Consider the following 24373-nt stretch of genomic DNA (forward strand, 5'->3'; position numbering starts at 1 on the left):
GGGTTCTTGACGTTGTGGAAGAAGATAAAGTCGTTGAACATATGACTTGACGCTCCCGAGTCCCATATAGCTTTGAGTTTTGGGTGAACAAGGTTTGCTTCTAGACCGTATGCCATAAAGACATAATCCTTTTTCTTCTTTGGTATAGTCGAAGTGCTGGTGTGGCTTGCAATAGGTTGTGCGTCAGTTTTTTCTAGAGTCGGTTCGCTAGTTCTCGCAACGTTGGCATTGCCTTTTGGTGGGTGTAGCCCTTTAGATTCAGACCATTCTCTTTCTGCCTTCGCGTTTTCGGGGCGCTTGAAACATTTTGAGGCTGGATGTGGTCCTATACATACAGTTGGTGTGCATTTAGGTCTGTTCGGGTCACGAAATTCTTGCTTTACTGTGTTATTGGCGAGTTTCAGGTTGTTTATTCCGGTGCTAAGTTTCCCACCAGAAGTATAGTTGAATTCGCTGTTCTCATCTTCATATTGCTTGAGAGCTGCGATTACGGCCCGGCTAGTTATTGGTTTCACCGTTCGTAGTATATTTCGTACTTCTGACATGTGGCTGTTGTGTAACGAGTGGAGCAGTCTTCTTCCGAGATAGGATTTGTCGTAGTTTCCTCCTCAATTGACGAATTCATTTTTGAGGGCTAGAAAATTATTGATATGGCTTGATATTGAGGTCTTGTAGTCTTGATGGAAGCTTTCAATTTTTGCTTGAATGAGGTAAAGATTAGCCTTGTTGTCGGATTGGTGGAAATCTTTGACCATTAATGTCCATAAGTGGGCTGGTCCGTGGATCATTTCAGGGATCAGTTTTCCTTCTTGTGTTGGTGCGTTGGGGTCTAGTCTGATTTCTTCTTCGGTTGGTTCTATGATTTCTCGGATTTTTGGAATTTCAACATCTTGAAGTGCTGCTCGAAAACGATTTGCGTTATTTTCATCCATTCGAGAAAAGAGAAACTCGAGTATACATTTCCGATTGATGTCATTTATTTCTGGTCCAACCGAGTAGTCTTCAAAATAAATGTCTAAGAGAAAAGAATCGAAGAAGATGATATTGAGTGAGCCTATCACTTGTTTTGACCATGATGAATAGTTATCGTCCGTGAGGTCTTTGATTCCTTTAATTTTGTTCAGGGTTGATGACATCGCGAATGCGTGCGCTTGATTGGCACCAAGCACAAGTCCGCCTCAGTTTGTGGCATTCTTAGCTGCTTGTTTTTGGAGGTTATCCATTCGCACTTGTTCGGCTCTAGATCGTTCGGCCATTGTGATCTCTCGCTACCATGTAATTTTTGGAAGAATGCGAAGAGATAACGCCACCTGATGATGATAATAAACAAAACTGTCTGAGTGACTAGCTCAGAAGATAACGACTCGGACCACACAGCACACACCTGATGATGATAATAAACAAAACTGTCTGAGTGACTAGCTCAGAAGATAACGACTCGGACCACACAGCACACACCTGCGATTACGCAGAGAGTTTTGATAAGGGGTTTTCGGTGAAGGACGCGCAAAGAGAATTGGTTTATATTAGTCTCTTTCTTCACGATAATTCTGATATAAGCGCGTGAAGAAAAAGACTAGCAAGCTTGGGGGGTTTGTCGGTGGTTTTGTTTGCGGGGGAAATTTCTGAGTTGGGGTTAGGTTTATGCTTGGTATACTTTGGATGCGAGTGACAATTGATTGATGACTGCGTATTCAGAATTGAGACGCGAGAAAATTCAACACACCGCCTTGCCTCTAGCTTAACACAAGTCCCCCCTGGTGGGAGCGCTGTGGCTGGCGGCGAAGCCGCCCCTCCCGCAGGGAGGGACTTGCGCATTATCCCAAATTTTACGCTGGAGCAGAAAGTTCATTTGGCTGAGAGGTTTTTAAAATTTTTATAGCTCCTCCCCCAGCCTCTCCACCAATATGCCCTATCTGTACCCTATGCTACCTTTCTTTCTCTACAATTTGGTCTACTCGGATTTTTTCTATCCCAATCTGTTGACCTTTTCAAAAGATCAAAAATGCACAAGTCTTCCAAATGAGGCTCCACTTGTTTGGGACTCCAGGAGTAGTTTTTCTGGCTACAAGATAAATGGGTGGCTCAAATTCCTTGCAAGAACAGAACCTAAAACTCTGTGTATTCAGTTTTTCTATATTGGTTGGGATTTTTAGTGTAGCAGATCCTTTCTGCTCCTGCTTAAATCAAGACATAACTCATAAGCCTCTCCTGCGGAGAGCCCTCCGGGCGGGGTCCCCCGGACCCTCCGCTCGAGAGGCTTTGTTAAGCTAGGCCTTGCCTGTGGCCAGTCTCTATTGCCACCATTCATTCAGCCTTTCTTCCTGCCCAGCTCAGGCCTCCCCTATGTACATATCACCTTGCCGCTAACGCTCAGCGCCCCCATCCAAATACCATGACAATCTCTCCTGAATATCACACGAAAAAATCAAAGCAGTTGGCCACTGCGTTCCCCATCCAATATTGCCAATGAAGGGTCCAGCGGTTCTCATGCGCGTTTTTGTGGCCATGGGGCTGGCCAAGCCTTAAACTGTCCATGTATTCTATCTCTGTCATCAACCTCATTGATCTTGTCCTTGCAAATTCTGTCTTCCAAAAACTAACGCTGATTTCTATGTTTTTGGGTTTTGATAAATAGTCAAATTACTTTTGGCACCACCCTGCTCATCACCAAACAACACCGTTGATGAAGTCGCTACAACATTCACGTTCCAGATTTGAGCGGCACCGGCCTCATGCCTCTTGGCTCCGTACGTCTCTCCCTGCCCAGACCTGCTGCATGTATTTGGTCAACTACCATGACCCTTTCAAACCAGCTGACGCTTCCTGACCTTTACTAAACTGCACAGTGCGAAAATTCCACGATCTGATCTACACCACAGGAGAACATTGAGTTTAGCTTGTCGGTCGTTTTTGCCGGCAATATGAACCTCCCCGACCTCCGCTCAACTTTGATGGTGGCCGCCGTCGTACTGTCAAGGTTTGCAGCCAGTATGCCGGCCAGTCGACAAACGCTGCCGCATGTCCGACGCCAGCAGGGGCAGGCCGTCGAGAGTGTCTCAGCGACTCTTCAAGGTCCTATGATTAGTCGAATGTATCTCAGTACCAAGGATCAAGATAAGTTGCTGCTGTCGACGACCGGCCTTTTAGCTCAGAGGAGATTGGCTAGAGGACTCCGACTCAACTTGTCCGAAGCCACGGCCCTGATAGCTTGTGTTTTACAGGAGTGAGTGAGCGAATAACACAATTTCTTGGTCTTTAGACACCAGTGTATGAAGGAGCTCATCATTTTTGACTTCCTCCATCCCTCTGGTAACTGTCACCCATACTTTCCCTCCATCCTTTTCGATGTAATGCCTAATCCAGATTGATTCGAGATGGCCAATCTTCGGTTTCCCAACTTATGCAGGTTGGAAAAGAAATCTTGCGCTTCCGCCATGTCCAACCGTCTGTGCCTGGCGGGTTGTCCCAAGTCCAAGTCGAGGGAACTTTGTGCGTGGCCTCCTCTTCTCGATATTCTTTTTTCCATCCCGATCGCATAGAAAATAAGCCACCTATGTTTACCCAAATGCCTGTCAGAATTTGAATGTTGAAGAGCTCAACTGACTTGGTAACTGTGCGCGTTTCTCCCACAGTCCCGATGGCACCTTCCTTGTAACCGTTCATTCGCCAATTTGCAGTCCGAGTGGCCGGGACCCGCATCTTTTGCTAGCGCTCTACGGTTCCTTCATCACTCCTCCTCCCAACTTGTGGTTTGAGCATGTCCAACCATCCTTAGAGCATGATCTACCAGGAGCGATTGTGGTAAAAAGCTCGCCTGATGTCTTGACTTCACAATCCATCAGCCTCAACGTCAACCGATCGCAAATCAGGATCGAGGTTACAAATACCGGCGACCGGCCTATTGAAGTCGGCTCGCATTATCACTTTTCCCTTACGAACCCAGCTTTGAGGTTCGATTGCAAACTGGCTTTGGGCTATCGTCTTGATATCCCTGCAGGTACTTCGGTCCGCTTCGAGCCTGGTGACCAACAAATGGTAACGATGGTCGAGATCGGTGGAAGTGGTCTAGTGGCCGGCGGAAACGGCCTAGAGGGCCAGATTTTGCAGAAAGATGATACCTTAGCCATCGCAGCGCTTATACCAAGTTTGATAGCAAAGGGCTCCGAGCATCAACCAGCAATCAACGTTGAGAGACCTGTGAAAGGAGTCGAGATGTCGAGAGAAGCGTACGCCAAGTGAGTTTTTTAACCAAGTTCTAAAATATCATTGTGCAGCACAATATGTTCATCCAGGAATTAACACCATCGCGGATTGTGTCTAGCATGTTTGGACCAACAACAGGTGACAAAATTCACCTTGCAGATACATCTCTTTGGGTCGAGGTGGAACATGACCACACCTGTTATGGCGAGGAGCTCAAATTTGGCGGTGGCAACTGAAAGGTTTTCTCTTTTCATTAGAGGAACATGCTGTTGGCAACTGATGATATACCCATGAACATCTTGTTGACGGGAAAGGGCAACGACTCGAGGCCAGAAGGATTGGTGGATCAAGTCCACTCAGGAGTGGGTGGATTGAAGTTACATGAGGTCAGCTTTGAACTTCAATCAAGGAGTGATTCAAAAGGTGATGTAGTTTACTTTTTTAACCACCAATCATTTTATCCAGGATTGGGGTTCCACGGCCAAGATCGGCCCGTCGGCAAACAGCCGTCGAGCCACCCGTACAGCGGTCATGTGATGGGTGCGTGACATCATGAACGTGCATGACCTCAGCTATGAGGGCCCAGTCTTGAGACACTTGGAGCATTATTAATTGCGCCCGTTAGAAATGTGCCCACAAGCAGGTAAATATGTATCCAAAAAAACTGTGGAGCGCGGGATGGAACCCACACCTGAAACGGGTCAGGACTCCCGGTCGCTGTGCGTGCCAACTTGGCCAAAGGCAAATCCCTTTGTACTCATGACCGCCATATGTCACAACACGGTGTAACCTGCTCAAGATGGGCTGATCCATTTTTTTTTTTGCAAAGTCGTTTCTTGTCAAAAAAACATGTTCATTTTTTTTTCTCAAGCTCTCAAAGGAACACATGAGCTCTGAGATGAGGAGGAAAAACTGTGCTGGGGGAGGCCTCAACAGCAAGCCGGCGGCAAAAACCGATCATCCCGACCCGGGTGAGCCTCGGCGAGACAGCTTCCAGGTTGGTAATTTGACAGCCCTGTCAGCTCAAGTCTCCAGCGAGTGGCTGGAGATGCAGGTTTTCCAGGGTTTTCCTGAGTTGCAGCCATCATGCTATCAGATGTTTTGGAAAAAATCTCACCATCTGAAAGCGCGATGGGGCGGCTGACAGCAACGGTGGGCTGCTACGCTACATTTAGTCCGTAGTTCAGCGCAGCGTAGCGGATCTAAACTACAAATGACAGTGTTTTCCGTTAGCGGGCAGTGATTGCCCGCTACCGCTAACAGGCACCCCTTGAAACTACAGGGCCTCTATCGCCGCTATCAGCGCTAGCAGTGCTATTCAACCGCTAAAAAAGCTGATAGCGCTGTTAGCGCCCGTTAGCGTAGCGTAGCGGCCCGTAGCGGGCGCTACAACTAACGGCAATGTGTCAGGAACTACGCAACGCTAAACTAGCGGATACACACGCTACGGATAGTTTAGCGTAGCAGCCCACCGTTGCTGACAGACAGCCCAAGGTGGGTCAAGCCACAGAGTGGCCGCCTGGCAACAGAACGGCTGACTGAACGTCGCAAGACCCCAACGACGTGCTGCCCCACATCCGCAAGGCAGCCCAACAGGGTGGCACCTGTCGTCGGATAGTCGGTCCGAGGGAGCCCAGGGCGAGGTGAGTGATTGGGCGGCGGACAGTCAGCCCGAGGTGGGTCGAGCCACCGGCTGTCCGCACGGCAACAAACCGGGAGACCTGCAATGGATCAACCAGAGTCCTCCCGCCGCACTGGAGTCTTGGCCACTATTCATTGGAGATTGGTGTATGTTGCCACCCATTGAAAAGAGGAGAGCTGGCCTCCAGCCTTGATTCCTTTGGGTAAAACCAACCATCTTGCAGAGTAAGGTCAGCAGCGCCTGGTGGAAAGGTCCTGTCTGATGCTCCCATCAGAACCTCCTAATGACACCAGAAAATTTCTTTGCCCACAAATCATCAGTCAAAGTTTTCTAGACTTTCCCTTGTCTCAAAAATCCTCAGTTATTTGCAAATAAATTTTTCTTTTGGACACAAGAATGCTGCAGTGATACTGGGCGCTCAGCTGGAGGGTGATCCTTTATAAGGTCCAGGGAGGTTTTTGAAGTTTGATTCTTATCTGGAAGGGCAGGCTGAAGGATGTGGCCAAAAATTTACTGGAGCTGAATCAGAGGGTTTGCAGCGGCGAAGCCGCCTTGGCCTCTAGTTAAATCTATTACACAAGGTATCAGACGTTGAAAAATCCCTGAAGACCCAAAGGCCCTATGGATGACCCTCCAGCTGTGCTGGAGCAACAAGCAAAAGAGGGCCGGTTGGTAAACTAGCCAGGGAGGGCCTAACCAAGCAGCTAGGTGGCTCCCAGGGAGGGGGCAGAACAAAACCGAATCCCCTGCAGATCAATCGACCGTCCCGACCCCCCCCCCCCCCCCTTTATACCTTGTGGCAATTAACTCGACCAACCTACTCTGCAACTCCGCCTCAGTTGCTCCTCCCCGTGGCTTGACTTGTACCCTTGCCAACTGTCTCCGCCTTGGTACCGCCACCGTCTAGCCCTAGCATAAACTTCAGTAGTCGCCTCCTGCCCACGATCCTACCTTTCCAGCTCTCAACATGCAAAATCGCCAGCCACACAATTCCCCTGTTGTTGATTACCAAAACCACCGCCAAGGCAAACCCCTGCCCACCCTCTTGACGCAACACACCTCTACACTCCGCGGAATCCTGCCAACACTGGTTGGTGGCGTTTACCACACCACTACGCGCTTATCCTGACCCACTGCCCTACTTTGTAAAAAATAGCCAGGCGCAGTGACTGTAACCGCCTTCCCCGTTTCCAAAGCCCGTATGCACTACAAAGAGGACAGACGCCCGACAATCCCAGAGCTCCTGAAGGACAAGCTCTTGCTTGACTTGCTGGCGCCGGCAGAGGCGCGTTTGCATGCCAACCCGGGTGGCGTAAGTAAGCCCCCTGCTACCACTCTACACAGCCCGTTACACATGCTCGGTATGCATGGCTCAGCCTATGCTAACTTGGCCATGCCGGACGCCGATGTCCTGACTGCTCTCGGAGCTTGGTTCAATGACCTTGTGACTGGAAAAGTTGATAGTAAGTCACCATCTCTCCCTATTTTTTCTATTAAAAAAATTTAGTGTCCATTTTGTCTGATAATGAATAATATTGGCTCCTGTCTTCTAGCTTTTGCTCCTCATGCCTTGGCCGCTGCCCAACAGGGACCAGGAGAGATCATCCCTTCGAGATCCAACCAAAGAACATCAAAAAGGTGGTCCAAGCAGCATACTCAGTCAAAGGAGATGTGATCCAAACGGGGCTGCTGAGCATCCTGCTGGCGCGGAAGAGTCCGTCGGAGCGAGCGGTGTGGCGGGCGACAAGCCAGGGGTGGAAGGAGAAGTACTCGTTTGTGTAAGAGTCGTCAGGCAAGAGCGAAGCGGTCAAGCCGCGGCCCGCAGGAGGTCATCAAGGCGCCCAACATCTGGTCCAAGGCCGTCCCAGGGCGCAAGGATAAACTGGCAATTTCTACTTGGAAGCGGCATTGCAAACCTTCGCTATGAACTTCGCAATGGGCTGATTTGGATCGTGCCGAGCGCCCCAGAACGAGTCCTGTAACATCATCCGCCTCGCGCGGGTGTTCTTTTCATATGAACTTTGCAATGCTTGTCACACTCTATCTCCCCGAGCTCGACGACAACGACTTCTCCTCGTGCCAACGAATCCAAATATCTTTGAACAATCACCCCATCGCGATCTTTGATCTGGCCGACGACTTGTATCATGATTGGACAAGTTCGTCCCCCCCTCCTCTGTTTCCTTGTTGTAGATGCTGAAGGGAATTGAGAAGATTTGGCTAATAAAAACATTTTATTTTTAGTAAGAACAATAAGAAATAAAGAAATACAATAGAAATGGTTTTACCTAATAAAAACAGGAACTAAGATCAAGGATGAGAACAATAGACACCAGAACCGACAATATAAACTAGGACTTTCAGGCTAATAATAAAATAGAGGTGATCAGGATTCTGGAGTACAATGGTCAAGAGAGAGAAATGGAAAAGATAAAGAAATAAGAACCTGTAAACAGCTGGCCTAGACTGAGGACCTCGACAAACAGACCGCGGACACGACGATGAAAAAAGTTGAGTTGTCGCGGTTGAAGAGTGGTGGTCGAGATGAGGAAGGGAAAGATTGCCGAACGGTCAACAGGGTCCTAAGAGGACGGTCAACTGCTCTAAGAATGGAGTATGAGCACGCGCGGCTCTCTTGACGTCATTGCGCACTTGTTGCGCATTGCATGTCCCGGGCGCACCGTGACCGTAAACCGTAGAGGACAGCAGGAAGAGACTAGAATCCAACAGGAATGAAGGCTGTGATTTTGGAGTGTACCATGAAAATTCAACAAATTGTATGGGTGTTAATCACCATATTGTACTCAATGCAAGTGTTTTGTCATATGCCAAATACATCAGAAATACTGTTCCACATATGTAATTATTCATTGCCCGCAAAAATGAATAACTATCACAGGTTGCCAAGTACTACAACTAGAAACAATTGATGTCACAATGTGCAAAACGCACCCCCGAATAAAACTTCTTGAATTGCTAAAAAAAGGGCCTGAGAACCCACACATGCTGATCTTGCAAAGATTGTCCCACCCAGCCCCTTCCCGGTGCAAGAATGCCTCCTCGGCCTTCAGTTACCCCTCCCGATGGCCGCCAATGTAATAGGTCATCAAAGGGAGAAGACAATGGCCATCAAGAGGACTCTCCTCCTCTAGATGTGCAGTCGGACTGGCCATTGAAGGGAGTGTTTACTCAGGTTTACTCCATTCGATGGCCAGTCTCCTTGTCAAGCATGCCAAGGATTCTGCCCGGTGGGAATGAATCATTCTTGGCAAGCATATGTGCAGGTGATTTCCGGGGAGCAACCTTGGCAAGGATGTAGACTAGGGCCCGGCGAGCCAAGTGAATTACAAGGAGCGACATTCTCCCCGGGCCCGGCGAGCGAAGACACCTTCCGCGGTCCGGCCAGCCAATACACATAGCTGCTGTCCGCCTGGAGCAGCCTTCCTTGGCTAGCAGGTACGGACTGCTCCATGGTGGAATCCTTCCCGAAGTGCAGGTGCTCACCAAAGAACACTCATCCCGGTGTAGATAAGGTGTACCCGCTGGCCGAGCCACAGATTCCAGTTACCTTTTTTTACGCGGTTGTTGTCCTGGTGGAGACTGTTGCTGATTCCTCCTCACAACTGGCTCTCTTTTTGGAAATAGAGAAGTTTTATTCAATTCCTCGTGCAAAACTTGAGGGATGGAGCTGATGCCAAGTCAGTGGAGGACTTCCTTTTGATCTGGAAACTCATATTTTTCAGATTTTACATAAAAATCTGGGCATTAGGACTCTAGGTCCTAGATTTCCCTAGATTTCCCTGCAAAATGTGAAAAAATCTGGAATCCCAGATTCATGGGAAGTCCTCCAGTTTCATTGATCTGAAGTGTGTGTCATTCTTTCTCTAAAGGTTCTTTTGAGAAGGGGGCAGGTGAAACAATAGATGTAAAATTAAGTTACAACAGTTGAGTATGTTATGTACATCAATACACATATCTTGTCATTTTTTGGCTTTTTTCAATGTCTGAGGAAAAAGGGAGGCTGCGCCCTGCAGCGGCAAAGCCGCTTTGGCCTCTAGTCAGTTTCCAAATATCACTACTTTGGTAGTTTCTTGGTGGTTCTGCCACTATACCCGATGCGGGAATTCTTCCATGATATTGGTACCAAAATTTTCACAAGCTCTCCAAGTCAGCCTTTGTACATCTATCACCCATGAAAATACCACAACGCAGCTGCAAAGATCTGATCAGTTTCAAAATATTTCCCAATTAGGTATTTTCTTTTGTGTTTCTGCCAATATATCTCAACCAGGGATAGGGATCATTAAAAGAAATGACTACCAAAATGATAAGAAATTCTTAGGGATCCAGTTGGGGCAGGTTCTCCAGTTGTAAATGCTCCAGTCCAGCATCTATAGACCAATCAGTCTCAAAATAACACATGTGGTATTTTTTTATGCTTCTGCCATTGGTAACAAAATGATAAGAAACTTTTCAAGATCAATGTGAGACAGCTTGTGCACTTAAAAATGTCAACATGCAGCAGCTGAGGCCTCATCAGTCTCAAAACTTAGTGGGGCGCAAACTGCCTTGCAGGAAGTGTGACATCCTGTCAGGGAGGGACTTGCATGCACCCTACTGTGTCTCAAGGGGATTGTAAGCATTTTAGTAACAATATCTTGGAAGAATTGCCATGCTGGTATGAGATATAGTGGCAGAAACACCAAGAAACTACCAAAGCAGTGGTGTTTGGGAACTGATCAGACTGTAGCTGCTACATTTGGGGGTTTTGTGGTCCGTAAAGGCACATAATGAAACTTTGGGGGTTTTCAATATTTTGGTAACCATATGGCAGAAGAATTTCCATTTTTGGATGAGATATGGTGGCAGAAACACCAAGAAACTACCAACTTAGTGATATTTGGAAAACTGATCAGACTGTAGCTGCTACATTTGGGGGTTTTGTGGCCAGTAAAGGTACATAATAAAATTTTGGGGGCTTTTAAACATTTTGGTAAAAATATCACAGAAGAATTCCCACGCTGTGAGCCTGAGTCTCTATAGTGACTACAGGACACAAGAAAGAAGGGGGGAAATAGTTGTATTTCTTTGGATAAAGAAAACACAACTAAGAGAGAGAGAAAGAAATAGAAAGAGAAACAGAAAAGGATCAGGATAAGGAGATGTACTAGATTATTCTAGTGGGAATGCACGTCCACTGGCAATGCTACTCTTCTGAAGAGTGCTGCTAAGCTGTGCTAGAAAGTGCTACAGCCTCTTCTCACTAAGGAAATGTGGAGGGTCTCTGGATTGGATAAGTTTAATCCAGCCACAATTTTTGAGCTTCCTTCTGGATAGTCAAGGTTCTTAAAGGGAAACCTGAGGGACAGCCCTGTAACCTACAGTTGAGGCAAAGGCCAACAGATAAGAAGGGACAGCCCAGTGATCAAGATTGAGGCAAAGGCCTGTACATTTGGAGGGACAGCCCTGTGATCAAGAAGAAGAAAAAACCAGCAGAAAAGAGCAGATCAAGCAAGACACAGAGTTGTACCTCTGAGATAAACAAGGTTCAGTGAAAGAGGTTACTTACTGTCAATATCCTAAGCGCCTGTGACGGTAGGTATACTGGGAGTGTTGTAAACTCTTTGGTGGTGATCCTGGGGTTATCTGGGTGGTGGTTCTGGTGTGCTGAAGTCTGTAGATCCGCCTCAGGCAAGGGGGATCCTGACTACGAAAATTTTCACTGTTTGCTTATGTAATTTACATATGTACATGTGGTTTGGCGCGCCTGGTAGCGCTGACACGTCACAACTGCGCATGCGCGCCACAACTCAATAACTCAGGGAAGGAGTGTAGTTACAAGGAATTGATAAGTTGTAACTAGGGTTAAAATTGCATGAGGAAACAGAATATGAAGTAAAAACAAGGTTATCTCTTAAGATGAAAAAGATATAAAGTATTTTTATATGTAACAAAGGTAGAACAGGCAGCTTTTAGGTCAGCTGTGATGACTCTAAGGCTGACACACGCTGTGAGCCTGAGCCTTTATAGTGGCTACAGGACACAAGAAAAGTGGGGGGCACTGGTTGTATTTCTTGGGATAAAGAACTACAAACAGAGAGAAGAGAGAAAGAGAAAGAAAGAGAAGGAGACAGAGAATATAATGATCTGGAGGGGGTCTATCTACTCCTTGTAGGAGGATCCTCAAAAGTCTACTTGAATCACCTGGAAAAGTGATAAGGACAGCTGTGCCAGACCAACAAGGGCTACAGCCTCCGCGCGCACCAAGGAGACAGTGGGGGGACACAGGATAGTAATACTAATCTGCTCTGATTCTTAGACTGAGTCTAGGATTAACAGAGTAACCTTTGATCTTGAGAATGGTGGAGGTGAAAGCAATAAAGAGAAGCAATCAAGAGGCACAGAGAATCACTCTGGATAATCAAGGTTCAAATGAATAGTATACTTACTGTCAATATCCTAGGCGCCTGTGACGGTAGGAGTACTGGGAGCGTGGTATCCTCTTGTAAGGTGATCCTGGGTTATCTACGGCGTGGTTCTGGGTGGTCTGAAGTCTGTAGATCCTCCTCAGGCAAGGGGGATCCTGACTTCGAAAATTTTCACAGTTTGCTTATGTAATTACATATGTACATGTGGTTTGGCGCGCCTGGTAGCGCTGACACGTCACAACTGCGCATGCGCGCCACAACTCAAGGACTCAGGGAAGGAGTAGAGTTACAAAGAATTGGTAAGTTGTAACTAGGGTTAAAATTGCATGAGGAAACAGAATATGAAGTCAGAACAAGGATATCTCTTAAGATGGAAAAGATATAAAGCAATTCATATGTAAAAGTAGATAAAAGGCAGACTTTAGGTCAGCTGTGATGACTCTAAGGCTGACACACGCTGGGATGAGATATAGTGGCAGAAACACCAAGAAAATACAAAGTAGTGATTTTTGGAAACTGATCAGACTGTAGCTGCTACATTTGGGGGTTTTGTGGTCAGCAAAGGTACTTAATGAAACTTTGTGGGCTTTTAAAAATTTTGGTAACCATATGGCAGAAGAATTCCCACACTGGGATGAGATATAGTGGCAGAAACACCAAGAAACTACCAAATTATTGATGTTTGGAAACTGATCAGATTATAGCTGCTGCATAATGGATGTGACCCCAAATACAATATTTTTGGGTTTTATATGCAGAACAATTTTCCAATGAAATTTTATGTGGATATATTCCTCATTAATCCGTGGTTGATAACAAAAGTAGATAAATAAAAGAAGGATCAGGCTTTAGGCACGCCAAAAAATGCCGGATGCACACCAAAAAAAGCGTGAACTCCTGACCACTCCAAGATTTTTGGAGTGGAGGATTGTTCACTCCAAGATTTTTGGAGTGGAGGATTGTTCACTCCAAAACCAGCCCCCATTTGGAGTGCCCAACCCGGCACTCCAGGCTGGTATGGAGTGAACACCCTGCCACACCAAAACCAGCCCCTTCTCAATGGCCGGTCTGCGCCGGCCACCAAGGGCAGTACACTCAATGACTGGCACAGGCCGGCCATTGAGCGGACACACCCCTCTTGATTACCAGCATAGACCGGTCATCAAGCGGACACACACCTCTTGATGACCGACATAGACCGGTCATTGAGAAGATATATCCCTCTCAATGACTGGTCTGTAATGGTCATTGAGAGGGATCTGTCCTTTTGATGAGCGGTATAGACCAGTCATCGAGAGGACAGATCCCTCTTGATGACCAGTCTATCCCGGTCATTGAGTGTCCTGCCCTTGATGTGCTGGTAATCAAGTGTACTGCCCTTGGTGGCCGGTGCAGACTGGTAATTTAGTGTACTGCCCTCAATGGCCGGCCTGTGCCGGTCATTGAGTGTACTGCCCTTGGTGGTCGGCACAGACCAGTAATCAAGGGGGGGCTGGTTTTGGCGTGGCAGGGTGTTTGGTCCATACCAGCCTGGAGTGCCAGGTTGGGCACTCCAAATGGGGGCTGTTTTTGGAGTGAACAATCCTCCACTCCAAAAATCTTGGAGTGGTCCAGATTTCACGCCTTTTTTGGCGTGCATTAAGCATTTTTTTGGCGTGCCTAAAGCCTGACCCAAAAAGAACCCAACAAAAATATGCTAAACCAGGGTAAAATAATTTCAAAAAGGCCTTCTATGCATGTAGCACTTCATGTATGATATGCAATATCTTCAGGAAGTTCAGCCAACCAAATTAACACTGCGTCCAGGATGGTATCATGAGAGAGGTCAGGGGTCAATGTTTTTCCTTTTTTGAAAAAAAGTAGATTTGGAGGCTTCTGATAACATCAATTGTTGAAGTAAAAAAAAAAGAAAAAGATTTGAGACCCCTCAGCCACCCTGGATCAATCCTAAAACTTGCAATGTCTTTTTGTCAGGGAGAATTGAATGGTGTATGTAGAAATTTATGAATGTTATCAGGCAAAAAAAAAGAAAAGATTCCTGTGGCTTGAAGGTAACACAGGGGGAAGGAGAGAGATTATAGAAGAGTATTAAGGTGACATGGAACACAGACAAAGGTATCAAGAGGAATAATATTACAAAAAAATTGATCAATATAAGCTATATTGATCAATATACAACATTGCAATTTCATCCATGTTGGTAGTGAAAGTCTCCGGATTTGGACCAAGACTCATCCTTTCTTTTTTTTTTTTGTAATTTCTCACTTATGTAGCCTTTTTCCAAACATGGAAAGAGGCTCAGAAAATATATTTTTTTTAAAACAAAAATAATTTCTTGGTTGGCCTAAGTTTAACACGGCCTCAACAAGAGTGAAACGCTGGTGCGCTGCTCAGCGCCAGCCATGATTGACTTGGCCCACCCGCTGAGTGAAGCTGGTTGGGCTCTTGTCATGCCCAACCAGCTTCCCCCGTGGGCACGCTGATCAGAGCCGGGATGGGTTGGCTGGGTTAGCCACGGCCGACCCATCCAACCACCCACGGTGCTGGATGGGTCGGGTCAAGGGGGCCCCAATCAATCTTTGACACAATCCAATCCCGCGGTCAAACTCTGGGCGGGCAGGTTGGCGCCCACTCAGCCCAACCTTTTGCTGACCGCACGTTGGGCCATTGTCAACCCGAGCCCAAATTTGAGCGGTGGTGTAAGCAAACGGAGGTGTGCAAGCAGAGGGGAGCAAGCAGATGAAGGTGGCTGAAAATATGTAGCTGACACAGGAGGAACACCCTTGGGCCCATGAGGCAGGGCTTGCCCTGGTGTTACACACTTTTTTCACTCCAGTCACGTGTCAGCCTCAGGGGCCTCCCCTGCTTTGGGTATTCTTCTATTTTATGTATATACAGATGTACAAACATACATAGCTCATTGCAGCCACAGCACATGACTACTGGTTGAATCTTTGAGGGCCCAATTATAAACAAGTTTTGGGATAATATTGGGATTATTTTCAAATAAGTTTGAAAGATGTTTTTGCTCACTTTTTCGGAATTGAAAATCTCAAAACAACCCAAACCACCTTGGGGAGGTGGTTTGGGAAAAACTGGATTACCAATACTGTTTTGAATGTGATTGCAGCTCAGCATGCAGATGCCCGCCATACACCTGACCAGTACTTCCCCCCCGCCAAAGGCCACAGCATATGTACTTGCGCAAGATACAGCCATCAAGGCTGATTTGCAGGTAATTGCAAAACGGACACCATGGATGGATAGCCAGGATGCAAGTGCATCTATCAATGACCGGGACCTCATATGTAGCTCGCAGAATGAGCAAGCTACAGGCTCTCACAGTTGAACCAGTATGTTGCGCGCAAGAATCAGCCTTCAAGGCTGATTCACGGGTATCTGATGACTAGGGGGAGTTGGCAGACAATGGTGGCCAGTTGTCCCCCCAAGTTCTTGGGAAAGCTATTGCTGTCACTGCCATTTTCTTGGCGCATGAAAGACGTACAACTGTCCAACAGAGCAACCTTTGGTATTGGAGGCTTACGTTCAGTTGCGCCAGAAACTCATCCAGCATGGTGGTGGGTTTATAATTTACACTTGTTTTGAAACAGGTTGGAAACAGTTTTGGCCCCTGTATCTGCACCATTAAGATAACTTTTTTTGATTTCAAACTTATTTGGAAACAATCCCAATATTATCCCAAAACTGGTTTATAATTGGGCCCAGAGGATTGCTTCATAATTGGGTGTCTCATGCGCCAAATAATTTGACATAGCATAGCAGTCAGGATGGGTGATTCTGTTATGATAATTTTATGAAAACACACAGGTTCAATTCTGATTTGTACTGACCCGCATGTGCCTGCTATGGAGACCGGGGCACCTAATAGATTGTACGCTATGGAGCTTCGACCAGTGCTAGGCCGGCGACAGCGCTGGGAGGGGAAAAGTGCCGGGTGGCTGCCCTCTCGGATGATCCGGAGTTGAGTCTGGGAATTCGAGTTGATAGCTTGTGGTGGGGTGGTTTTGAGAGTTCGCCAAGGGTTAGATTCTCGGCGGCGGTTTTTGTTGGGGATTCTGGGATGTTTCGAGTGATTCGTCGAAGGGAAGGGATTTGTAGGACTCGGATTCTCGACTTCTGGGATCAATAATATTTGATGGCGGATCAGAATGCCATGCCGCTCCCCTCCTCCAAGTTCTGCGAACTTGGACTCGGGGAGACAACATGTCACATAAATTTCATCATCTCCTTGCGCGCCGTGCGCGCGCACACAACACAACACAACACAAAAAGACAACAGAACAAAAGAAGACAAGAAAGAGAACCAAGAACCAACACAGAACAACAGATCACAGGAGGATGAGAAATAGAGCAGACAGGAGAGACAACCACAGCCTAAGAGATGAGAAATAAATGACACACCAGGGGGAGGAAGAAGAGACATAGATCAAAGACAAAAAGGAAAGGAATAAAACCCACAGCACAAGCTGTGTTAGGACCAAGAAAAGGAAAGGGGAAAGGAATAGAGGAATAGGAACAAAGGGGAAGACAAAATAGTCTGAGAACCTTGAATCTTGAGGGTCTTTATCTTGAAGGTCTTGATCTTGAGGTCTTGATCTTGAGGGGAGCGCCGGTGAGATTCTTGAACTTGAGGGGGGCGCCGGTGAGATTCTTGAACTTGAGGGGAGCGCCGGTGAGATTCTTGAACTGAAAATTCCTTTGGCTACCGGTTTGCCCCCCACAATGCTGTGTTTCTTGGCTGGTGTTTCAGTCTCCAGCTGTCAGAAACCAAAATGTAAGTTGTGCACTATGGGATTTGAACCCATGTCCTCAAACTTCATGAGTGATGCTTTTTACCAACAAAGCTAAGTGCGCTGTTGCTTCAGGTGCTCAATTCACTGTACGGTTACCAAATTTTGTGCTTTTGAGATATATCCTGGGATCAAGTCTTACATGTGTTTTACATTGCTTCTCATGTTACCAGGGTCAAGCTCAGTTGTCTTTGGGTGACAGGATGCATAAGAGTGGAATTAATTATAACACCAGGTAGCTGATCTTTGATTGGTCAGTTAGAGCAACTACAATAGTCAGTGTAGTGTAGTTCAGTCTGCATGTGTAGCAGAGCAAAGTATGCAGGTGTAGCGTAGTGTAGCAGGAAAAAAAAACTGAGCTGAAATGGACAGAAAATTTGGATAGCGCAAAAATTCTACACTGAGGAACAGTTTAACACCTTGTAGTTGAAGCTAAAACTACCATGAATCTCAAGGCAGAAAAAACCACTGAACTATCCAGTAGTGTAGATTATTTCAGCTTCAACTGAAACTACCAAATATTTCTGGAAATTACCTGATACTACACTGTCAGATAGTGGCCGCTACCGCTAGTTTAGCGCAGCCCTCTTCATGCATGGATATCCCAGTAGATATATCCAATGCTAAATCATAACAAAGTATCACACAGGAGTCACTTCCTGCAGCACTAAATTTCTTTACTTGCAGGTGACATACTTGCTTGAAAATTTGGTGTGAAGTCCCATGAGAAATTGTCCTGAGTGTCCTCATAACAATACTTGCAAGCACTTGAACACCTTCCTGGGTTTCCTTATTGTGAAACCCCCTGTTGACTGCAATGAGTCAAAAAAACTGTGAGAGGGTTGATGGACCAATGATCCAAATGGATCCACATCTGTCAAACTCTATTTCCCAAAAAAAACAGGGGGATGATGGACTACAAATCACAAGCCACTGGCTTTTTTTGGCCAAATGTTTCCAAAAAAAGAAAATACACCTGAGAAGCAAGTGCTTTGTCTACCCAGAATCACGTTCAAGAGGTTCTGCTATTTTTAAATAGATGTTGAGTGTGAAAAATGTGAAAATCAGCCCAAATTCCCCAAAGTGCTCAGGCCATGCGGGCGACTTACAACATAAGCCTCTCCTATGGACCCACTCCTACAGAGAGTCCCTTTGGGACCCCTGTTTGAGAGGCTTTGTTCTTGTTCACTGTGCTCTGCCTAAAGGTGTAACCCAAAAACTGTGCCCCAGGTGTTTTCATGGGTGGTACCACCCAGGTGTTAGTCCACAGGATGAGCCTTTGGAACCACCCAAACACCCAGGTGGTTGTGAAACATATATTAGGGGATAAACAAGCTCATATTTGCTGGCTTGGGAGGCCTATTTAGAGGTTATACTGCTGTATTGTGTCCTATTTACAAGTTATAATGTTGAATTGTATTGTGTTGGGTGACTGCTTGTGCTGGGCTGTGGAGTGAGGCAGGAGATGAAATGAGAAAAGAAATTAAACAAGCTCATTGAAAGAGTGGTAGCAGTCTTTAATACAAAGAAGCTGTTCAACAGTTTTGGGGCCGAGTGATGAGCACGACCAAAAACAGAAACCCAGCTATGGCGTACATTATCCGTTTTTGATATGCCACTGGTGTTGATGTGTGTTGCTGTTGTCCTCAACTTTGATGACAGACCTTGGTGTTGGATCCAGCGTGACTGGACTCTTCCTGCGGCTTGTGCCACTGGACTCTGGTTGGCGGTTGCGACTGACAAAAAGCACCCGGGTGGTCCGGTGTCCACCCGGGTGAATTCGGATACGGGCGTCGGGGTATATGACCACCCGTCCCGAGCTGCGCCGATAGGCTTTCTTTTCCCCGCCCCGCCCCGTCCCCGTCCCCCGTTCCCACCAACCGAGGCTCTACACATGCTGTTGCTAGCCCCCACCCCCACCCAAAACCCCAGCCAGAACCACCACCGACTGCACAAACGACGACGCTCGAAGACCTCGAACAAGCCACAGAAGACAGCGAAAGATGCCTGCCGGACAGCCCTACGACCCCTACATCCCCGGCACGGGCAACAACCCGCCCGCGCCGAAAGGCAACCAGAAAACCCAGGCCATCCAAGCCCAGGTCAGATCTACCCCACCCGACTCGCTTGCTGTGCTCTCTCCTCTCTTTCGTCGCTCCCCCACCCCCACTGACGATCATGGCTGCGTGCTACATAATAGATCGATGACACTGTTGGGATCATGCGGGATAACATCACCAAGGTGGCCGAGCGTGGAGAGAGGCTGGACACCTTGCAGGATAAAACCGGTCAGTATCCCCCACACTCCTCGTCTGTACACAGAAACAACAGCAGAAACACTCCCGCTGAACGTGCATTCGACCGACGCTTCTTCTCGCAGACAATCTCGCCGTCTCCGCCCAGGGCTTTCGACGGGGCGCTAACAGGGTCAGGAAGCAGATGTGGTGGAAGGACATGAAGATGCGGCTGCTGATTGCCCTCGGCATCATCGTCCTGCTCCTGATCATCATCATCCCCATTGTCGGTCAGTCCCCCATCCCTCTCTCCTCTCCTCCCTCCAGCCTACTCTTCACTGACTCTTATCTCGTTCTCAGTCAAGAACAAATAGGATAAGGCGCACGTGGTTTCAGGTAGCACTCTCTCTCCTCCCTTGCTCTTCTCTCCCATCCGTCACTCATCGTCTCCTTACTCCGCATACAGACGCCGAACCGCTCGGTCCAATCAGGCCCCCCTCTGCTTCGTCCAACTCCTTTGCCGATGGTGGCATCCCCAACCGATTTGCTCCTCCCACCTAACTCCCCTCCCTATCTCCCCCAAAAAAACCACACCAAAAAAACTATTCAAAAAAAATACTCCTTGCTGTATCTTTACACTCCCCCATGCTGTTTTTCTGTAGAAAGGTGTGTGCTAATCCTTGCCTCCGTATCAGTATGTCAGCCCCCCTTCCCCTCCGGGCCGTCCTCCCGACATGTATCCTGTCTTCCCTACCTTGCGCTGAACACACGCCCACACATACATTCACACAGCAGTACCCGCATGTTCACCTTTCTTCCAAAAACCTCCTCGATTTTAATCAGTTCTTGTTCCAGGAGTCTTTGCACCAGCCTTGATCCAATGCGCTGTCCTTGATCTCGTTTTTCTTACCTATTTATATACACATACAGTCTTCATTTCCCCGTTCCCTTCTCCGACCTCCCACCCAGCAAATCCACGACCCCACCCACCATCAAAACCCAGAGGCCCCGATCCCATCCAGCAGACGCTCGTTTCTTGTGCTCGGACTCGCCGACCCAAACGACTACGCCGCGCAAATGACTGATTGACTGGCCATTCGACCAAGGCCTCCGTCTCCGCCCTCGAACTCTGAAAACAACATCCACCACGTGCACCCCTTGATCCTACTTTTCACCACGACGCTTCTTACACTCCAACAACACCATCAACAACGAGCGGCTTATACCCCTCTCAGCTACGATCATCTTCCGCCACGCCCACGGAAACCTACCCTTCTCCTCCTACCACTTTCTTCATGTCTGCTTTCTTTCCTTCCATATGATTGTTGTTGCTCTTCTTTTTTTGTTACACACTTGTCTTAACCGCTCTGCTTCTTCTTTTTGCGCCCACCTATCTCTCTTAAATACTAACCCAAAAGTAACCTCACTCTTATGAGAAACCGTTTTGGTGCTCTATGCTGTGTGAACAGAGTGCAATGCGCCTGAATGGCTCCATGTCTTAACGCTCGCCCCTCTGCGAGGCAAAGCACCTGTGTCATAATCAACAGACACGTACCGCATCGAGCTTGACAGATCTGCTTGCACACAGGGCAAGCCAGGCCTGGGCGCGTTGCAAAGCAGCTACTGCGGAGCGAGCCGTAGCAGGCAGCCAAAGTCTCTCAGCTGTTTCATGGTGTGGCCATTATTTGGGAGTCATTTTTCCAACCCTGATATCATATTGGCCAATACAATGTTGTAATGTGGGGTGAGTTGCGAAGTCTAGCCTACTACCCACATAGTTTGCGATGTGGCTATGAAACTTATCCGAGAGGATAGTTTGCCAAATGCTTACGTAGTAGATAGGATCCAAAGCTTGTTATTATGATTTATGAGGTTTTTTTTATTTGTATGCGTTCCAAGAATGAGTTACTCGGATAAATAATGATAAGTAAATGTGGTATTCAAAATTGCATATGTCCCTATTTACATAAAATCATAAAACCAATTTTGGCTGGGAGATGTCAGCGTGCATAAAACTTAAAGTGACATCTCCCAGCCAAAATTGTGGTTTATGATTTTATGTAAAAAAATCTTATGCAATTTTGAATACCATAAAAGTTATAGCTATGGTGACAAATAATATCTCGATGGGAAAAAGAAGGAAGGGAGACAGGAAAGAGTCACAACAGAAGAAGGTAACTACAACATTTTAGAAAAAAACCGATGACGTCACAAATGTAACAATACATCATTTGCATGTAGATTGAGATCATGGAGCTTCATAGAGACCAGGAATCCAAGGAAATCCTGATTCTTGATTGTCCTAAAGCAAAGGCTTAGTAATTAACACATAATTATAAGCAATTATGTAATAACAACAGATCAGAGTTGCTCACCACAGGTGCAACAAAATATTTTGAAAACCAGTTTGATTGGTTTTCAAAACATTTTTTTCAATTGAGTCCGGACATCCTGAAGAACAAGTTGGACTAACCATTTTGAGATACTTTTAAAATATTCCCAGAACCACCTGAGGTGGTTTTAAAAATATTTTGGAAACCAACTTGGTTTGAAAAATATTTCCAGAACCATTTGAAATGGTTTTGGAAACCGTTTGGATGCTCCTTCTCTCACGGCATGGTTTTTGGGACCTTTTTGGCAACGGAATTTGTGCACAACCCAGATTCAGACCAATTTGGTTCTGACAACCACTATCCAATCAATTTGGTTTTCACAACCATCCCAAAAACTTTTGGTGCACCCGTGGTTCATGAGTGCACTGCTTTATCAAGATGTTGTATTACATTGGCTTGGAAATACAATCAATGCCAAGAAAATACATTATCTGAGACACAAATTTTCAAAATATTTTTATGTATTAATGCAGCAACAATCTACTCAATACATAAAGTGTTGTGATGTATCAATTACCCCAATTCAAAAAAAGGCAGAATATTTAGTGTATTGGTTTGGCTGATCTACAAATGAAAAAAACCATCACTGTATAGGATGTTTAATTGAGGACCAACACAGGGTTGTAGGATACAGACTAAGACCAATACATGCTATGAAGTTTGTTTCAGTGTCCGGGGGTGTTATTTTGTCTCTGATTCATTGCTCAGACAATACCACTGGTGTCTTGTAAGCAGTAAAATTTGGTACACTGCCAACTTAATATATGTCCTCTGTATTGTGATATTGGGAAGGGCAGGATTTTTTGAGCTTTGCCCTGGAACCCTGCTCCCTCCACGCACCAGGATGAGGGAGACGGTTAGATTATAAATAGCTATCTAATCTGGTAGCTCAAGCATCTAACATTGAATCAATCATCCACCGGAATTTTTAAAAACATAAACTAATCAGGCCATCCATCAACATGCTTTTAACAAAAATATTAGTTTCCCTACAGATCTTACATTATTGCACTGGTTCATCACATCCACTTTCACATCCAAATTCTCTAGTAAAGAGAGCAGAAGGTTCTTTATTGGAAGCAGCCCAAATCCCTGTTCAAGAAAGGGTAGAAGCAGATAACTTACATTGTATGTCAATCAATTCATCTGAATTTTGTTACAAACAGAAAATTGGGAATCATCAAAAGTATTCTCTTATGGATGTTAATATTTGATGATGATTTGGTTGCAGCCGCAGGTGAATTTGGAAACTTGAATTGTATGTCAACATTTCCATGTACTCTTCTCTCAAATTTCTGGGTTTTCTGTCATTCAATGCTTCTATTTTGTGATTCTCACTTTTAGTGAATCAAAATGTTGAAAAGGAAGATCAAAATGTTTCCTCATTGGAATCTAAACCTGGGAAGTTAGTTGATATCAGGGAAAGCAAAGCTGGTGAGTTGGATTGGATAAATTTCATTTTTTCCAACTGATCACAGAGCAAAACTTGCAAAATGTATTGAAGTGTTATTTAACTTTTTCAAACTGTTAGAAAACATTCATGATGGAAAAGCCAAAGCTTCAGAGGAAGGAGATGTGTATGCAAGCAACATGAAAAAGCTCTCAGAGGCTATTGCAGAAGCCAACTTTGAGGATTTCAACCAAAAACCCTTTGTGGACCAATTGTCAATTTTGACAGAAAATTTCAGAAAAATCAACGGTCCACTTCAAGAAATTTTAAAGGAGAAAATAGTTAAGCCAGCAGATTCAGATCCAAAAACCATTCGCAAATTGGAAGAAGATTTGTACACTAAAAAGTGTAAAGCCATTGAGTCAAGTTTGGCTGAAATCCAAAAAGACATGCTTAGAACCACAGTTGGGCGCTTCCAAAAACGTATTTGACACCCTAAAGATTTTACTGATACTCAAGTTTTGGATAAAGTTGTTTTTAGCAGACAAGCAAAGGAAAAAAATTATCCCCTACACTTTTACGAGTCAATAAAGCAGAAGTTGGACTTGAATGAAGATGAAGATAATTCTCTCAATAAATTCTTAGAGATGAGTCAAAGGCTGAAGATTGATGATTCAATTCAAACCAAACTGGAAGATATGAAGACTGAAATAACACAAATTCTACGAACTTCTGAAGCAAAAGATGCTTTCCTTGGGTTGATACAATATTTTGACCTTCTCTGCCTCAAGACTGAAGGTTTTAAACACATCCCTCCAGGTTTAATTGAAAAAAGATTGACTCATGCACAAAGTAGATTACTTCAATCTTTTGCAGGCTGAAGAAGATTAATGTGCTTCCACAAGATTCATACCGGATTTCATTAGCACTTTTTCAAATTTCAAATTTTCTTATCATTTTCTTTTCCGCATGCATTGTTTTTGGATTTCTTGCTTGTGGCCATCTCTTTCTTTTCTCTTCTGCCTCAATCCCCGGCCACTTTTTGTCTGCTGATAATCCTTTGAAAAAGCCTGGTCATCATACTCACAAGCTTCTCATCTTATGTTCTGTCTTATGTCAAATGTTGTGTATGCAGTCTTACTATCTTTTAGTTCTTGAACACTGATTAGATTAGACATCTCAACTCTCATTGCTTGAATGATCCTGGTAATGTTTTCTCTGTCTGAGACCGTCACCCATCTATATTCATTTGATGATCTATCACTGAGT

General features: G+C 45.7%; 3 protein-coding genes across 3 annotated transcripts; all 3 read left to right on the forward strand.

Annotated features, from left to right (window-relative positions):
• Window positions 1–3092: 3092 nt before the first annotated feature.
• Window positions 3093–4442, forward strand: PtA15_13A326 (uncharacterized protein; the record flags this gene model as incomplete). The annotated part of the gene is made up of 4 exons (XM_053162513.1): window positions 3093–3226; window positions 3367–3492; window positions 3636–4238; window positions 4325–4442. 4 exons carry the CDS (start codon window positions 3093–3095, stop codon window positions 4440–4442), a joined length of 981 nt encoding a protein of 326 aa, XP_053026481.1.
• Window positions 4443–6815: 2373 nt separating this feature from the next.
• PtA15_13A327 (uncharacterized protein) lies at window positions 6816–7630 on the forward strand (the record flags this gene model as incomplete). Its single annotated transcript, XM_053162514.1, has 3 exons — window positions 6816–6938; window positions 7005–7311; window positions 7437–7630. The coding sequence occupies 3 exons, from the start codon at window positions 6816–6818 to the stop codon at window positions 7628–7630; spliced, it is 624 nt and encodes a 207-aa protein (XP_053026482.1).
• Window positions 7631–7874: 244 nt separating this feature from the next.
• Window positions 7875–23595, forward strand: PtA15_13A328 (uncharacterized protein; the record flags this gene model as incomplete). The annotated part of the gene is made up of 5 exons (XM_053162515.1): window positions 7875–8007; window positions 22765–22842; window positions 22946–22972; window positions 23059–23148; window positions 23219–23595. 5 exons carry the CDS (start codon window positions 7875–7877, stop codon window positions 23593–23595), a joined length of 705 nt encoding a protein of 234 aa, XP_053026483.1.
• Between the last annotated feature and the right edge of the window lie 778 nt (window positions 23596–24373).

Source organism: Puccinia triticina, chromosome 13A (assembly GCF_026914185.1).
Source record: "Puccinia triticina chromosome 13A, complete sequence".
NCBI classification, from domain to species: domain Eukaryota; kingdom Fungi; phylum Basidiomycota; class Pucciniomycetes; order Pucciniales; family Pucciniaceae; genus Puccinia; species Puccinia triticina.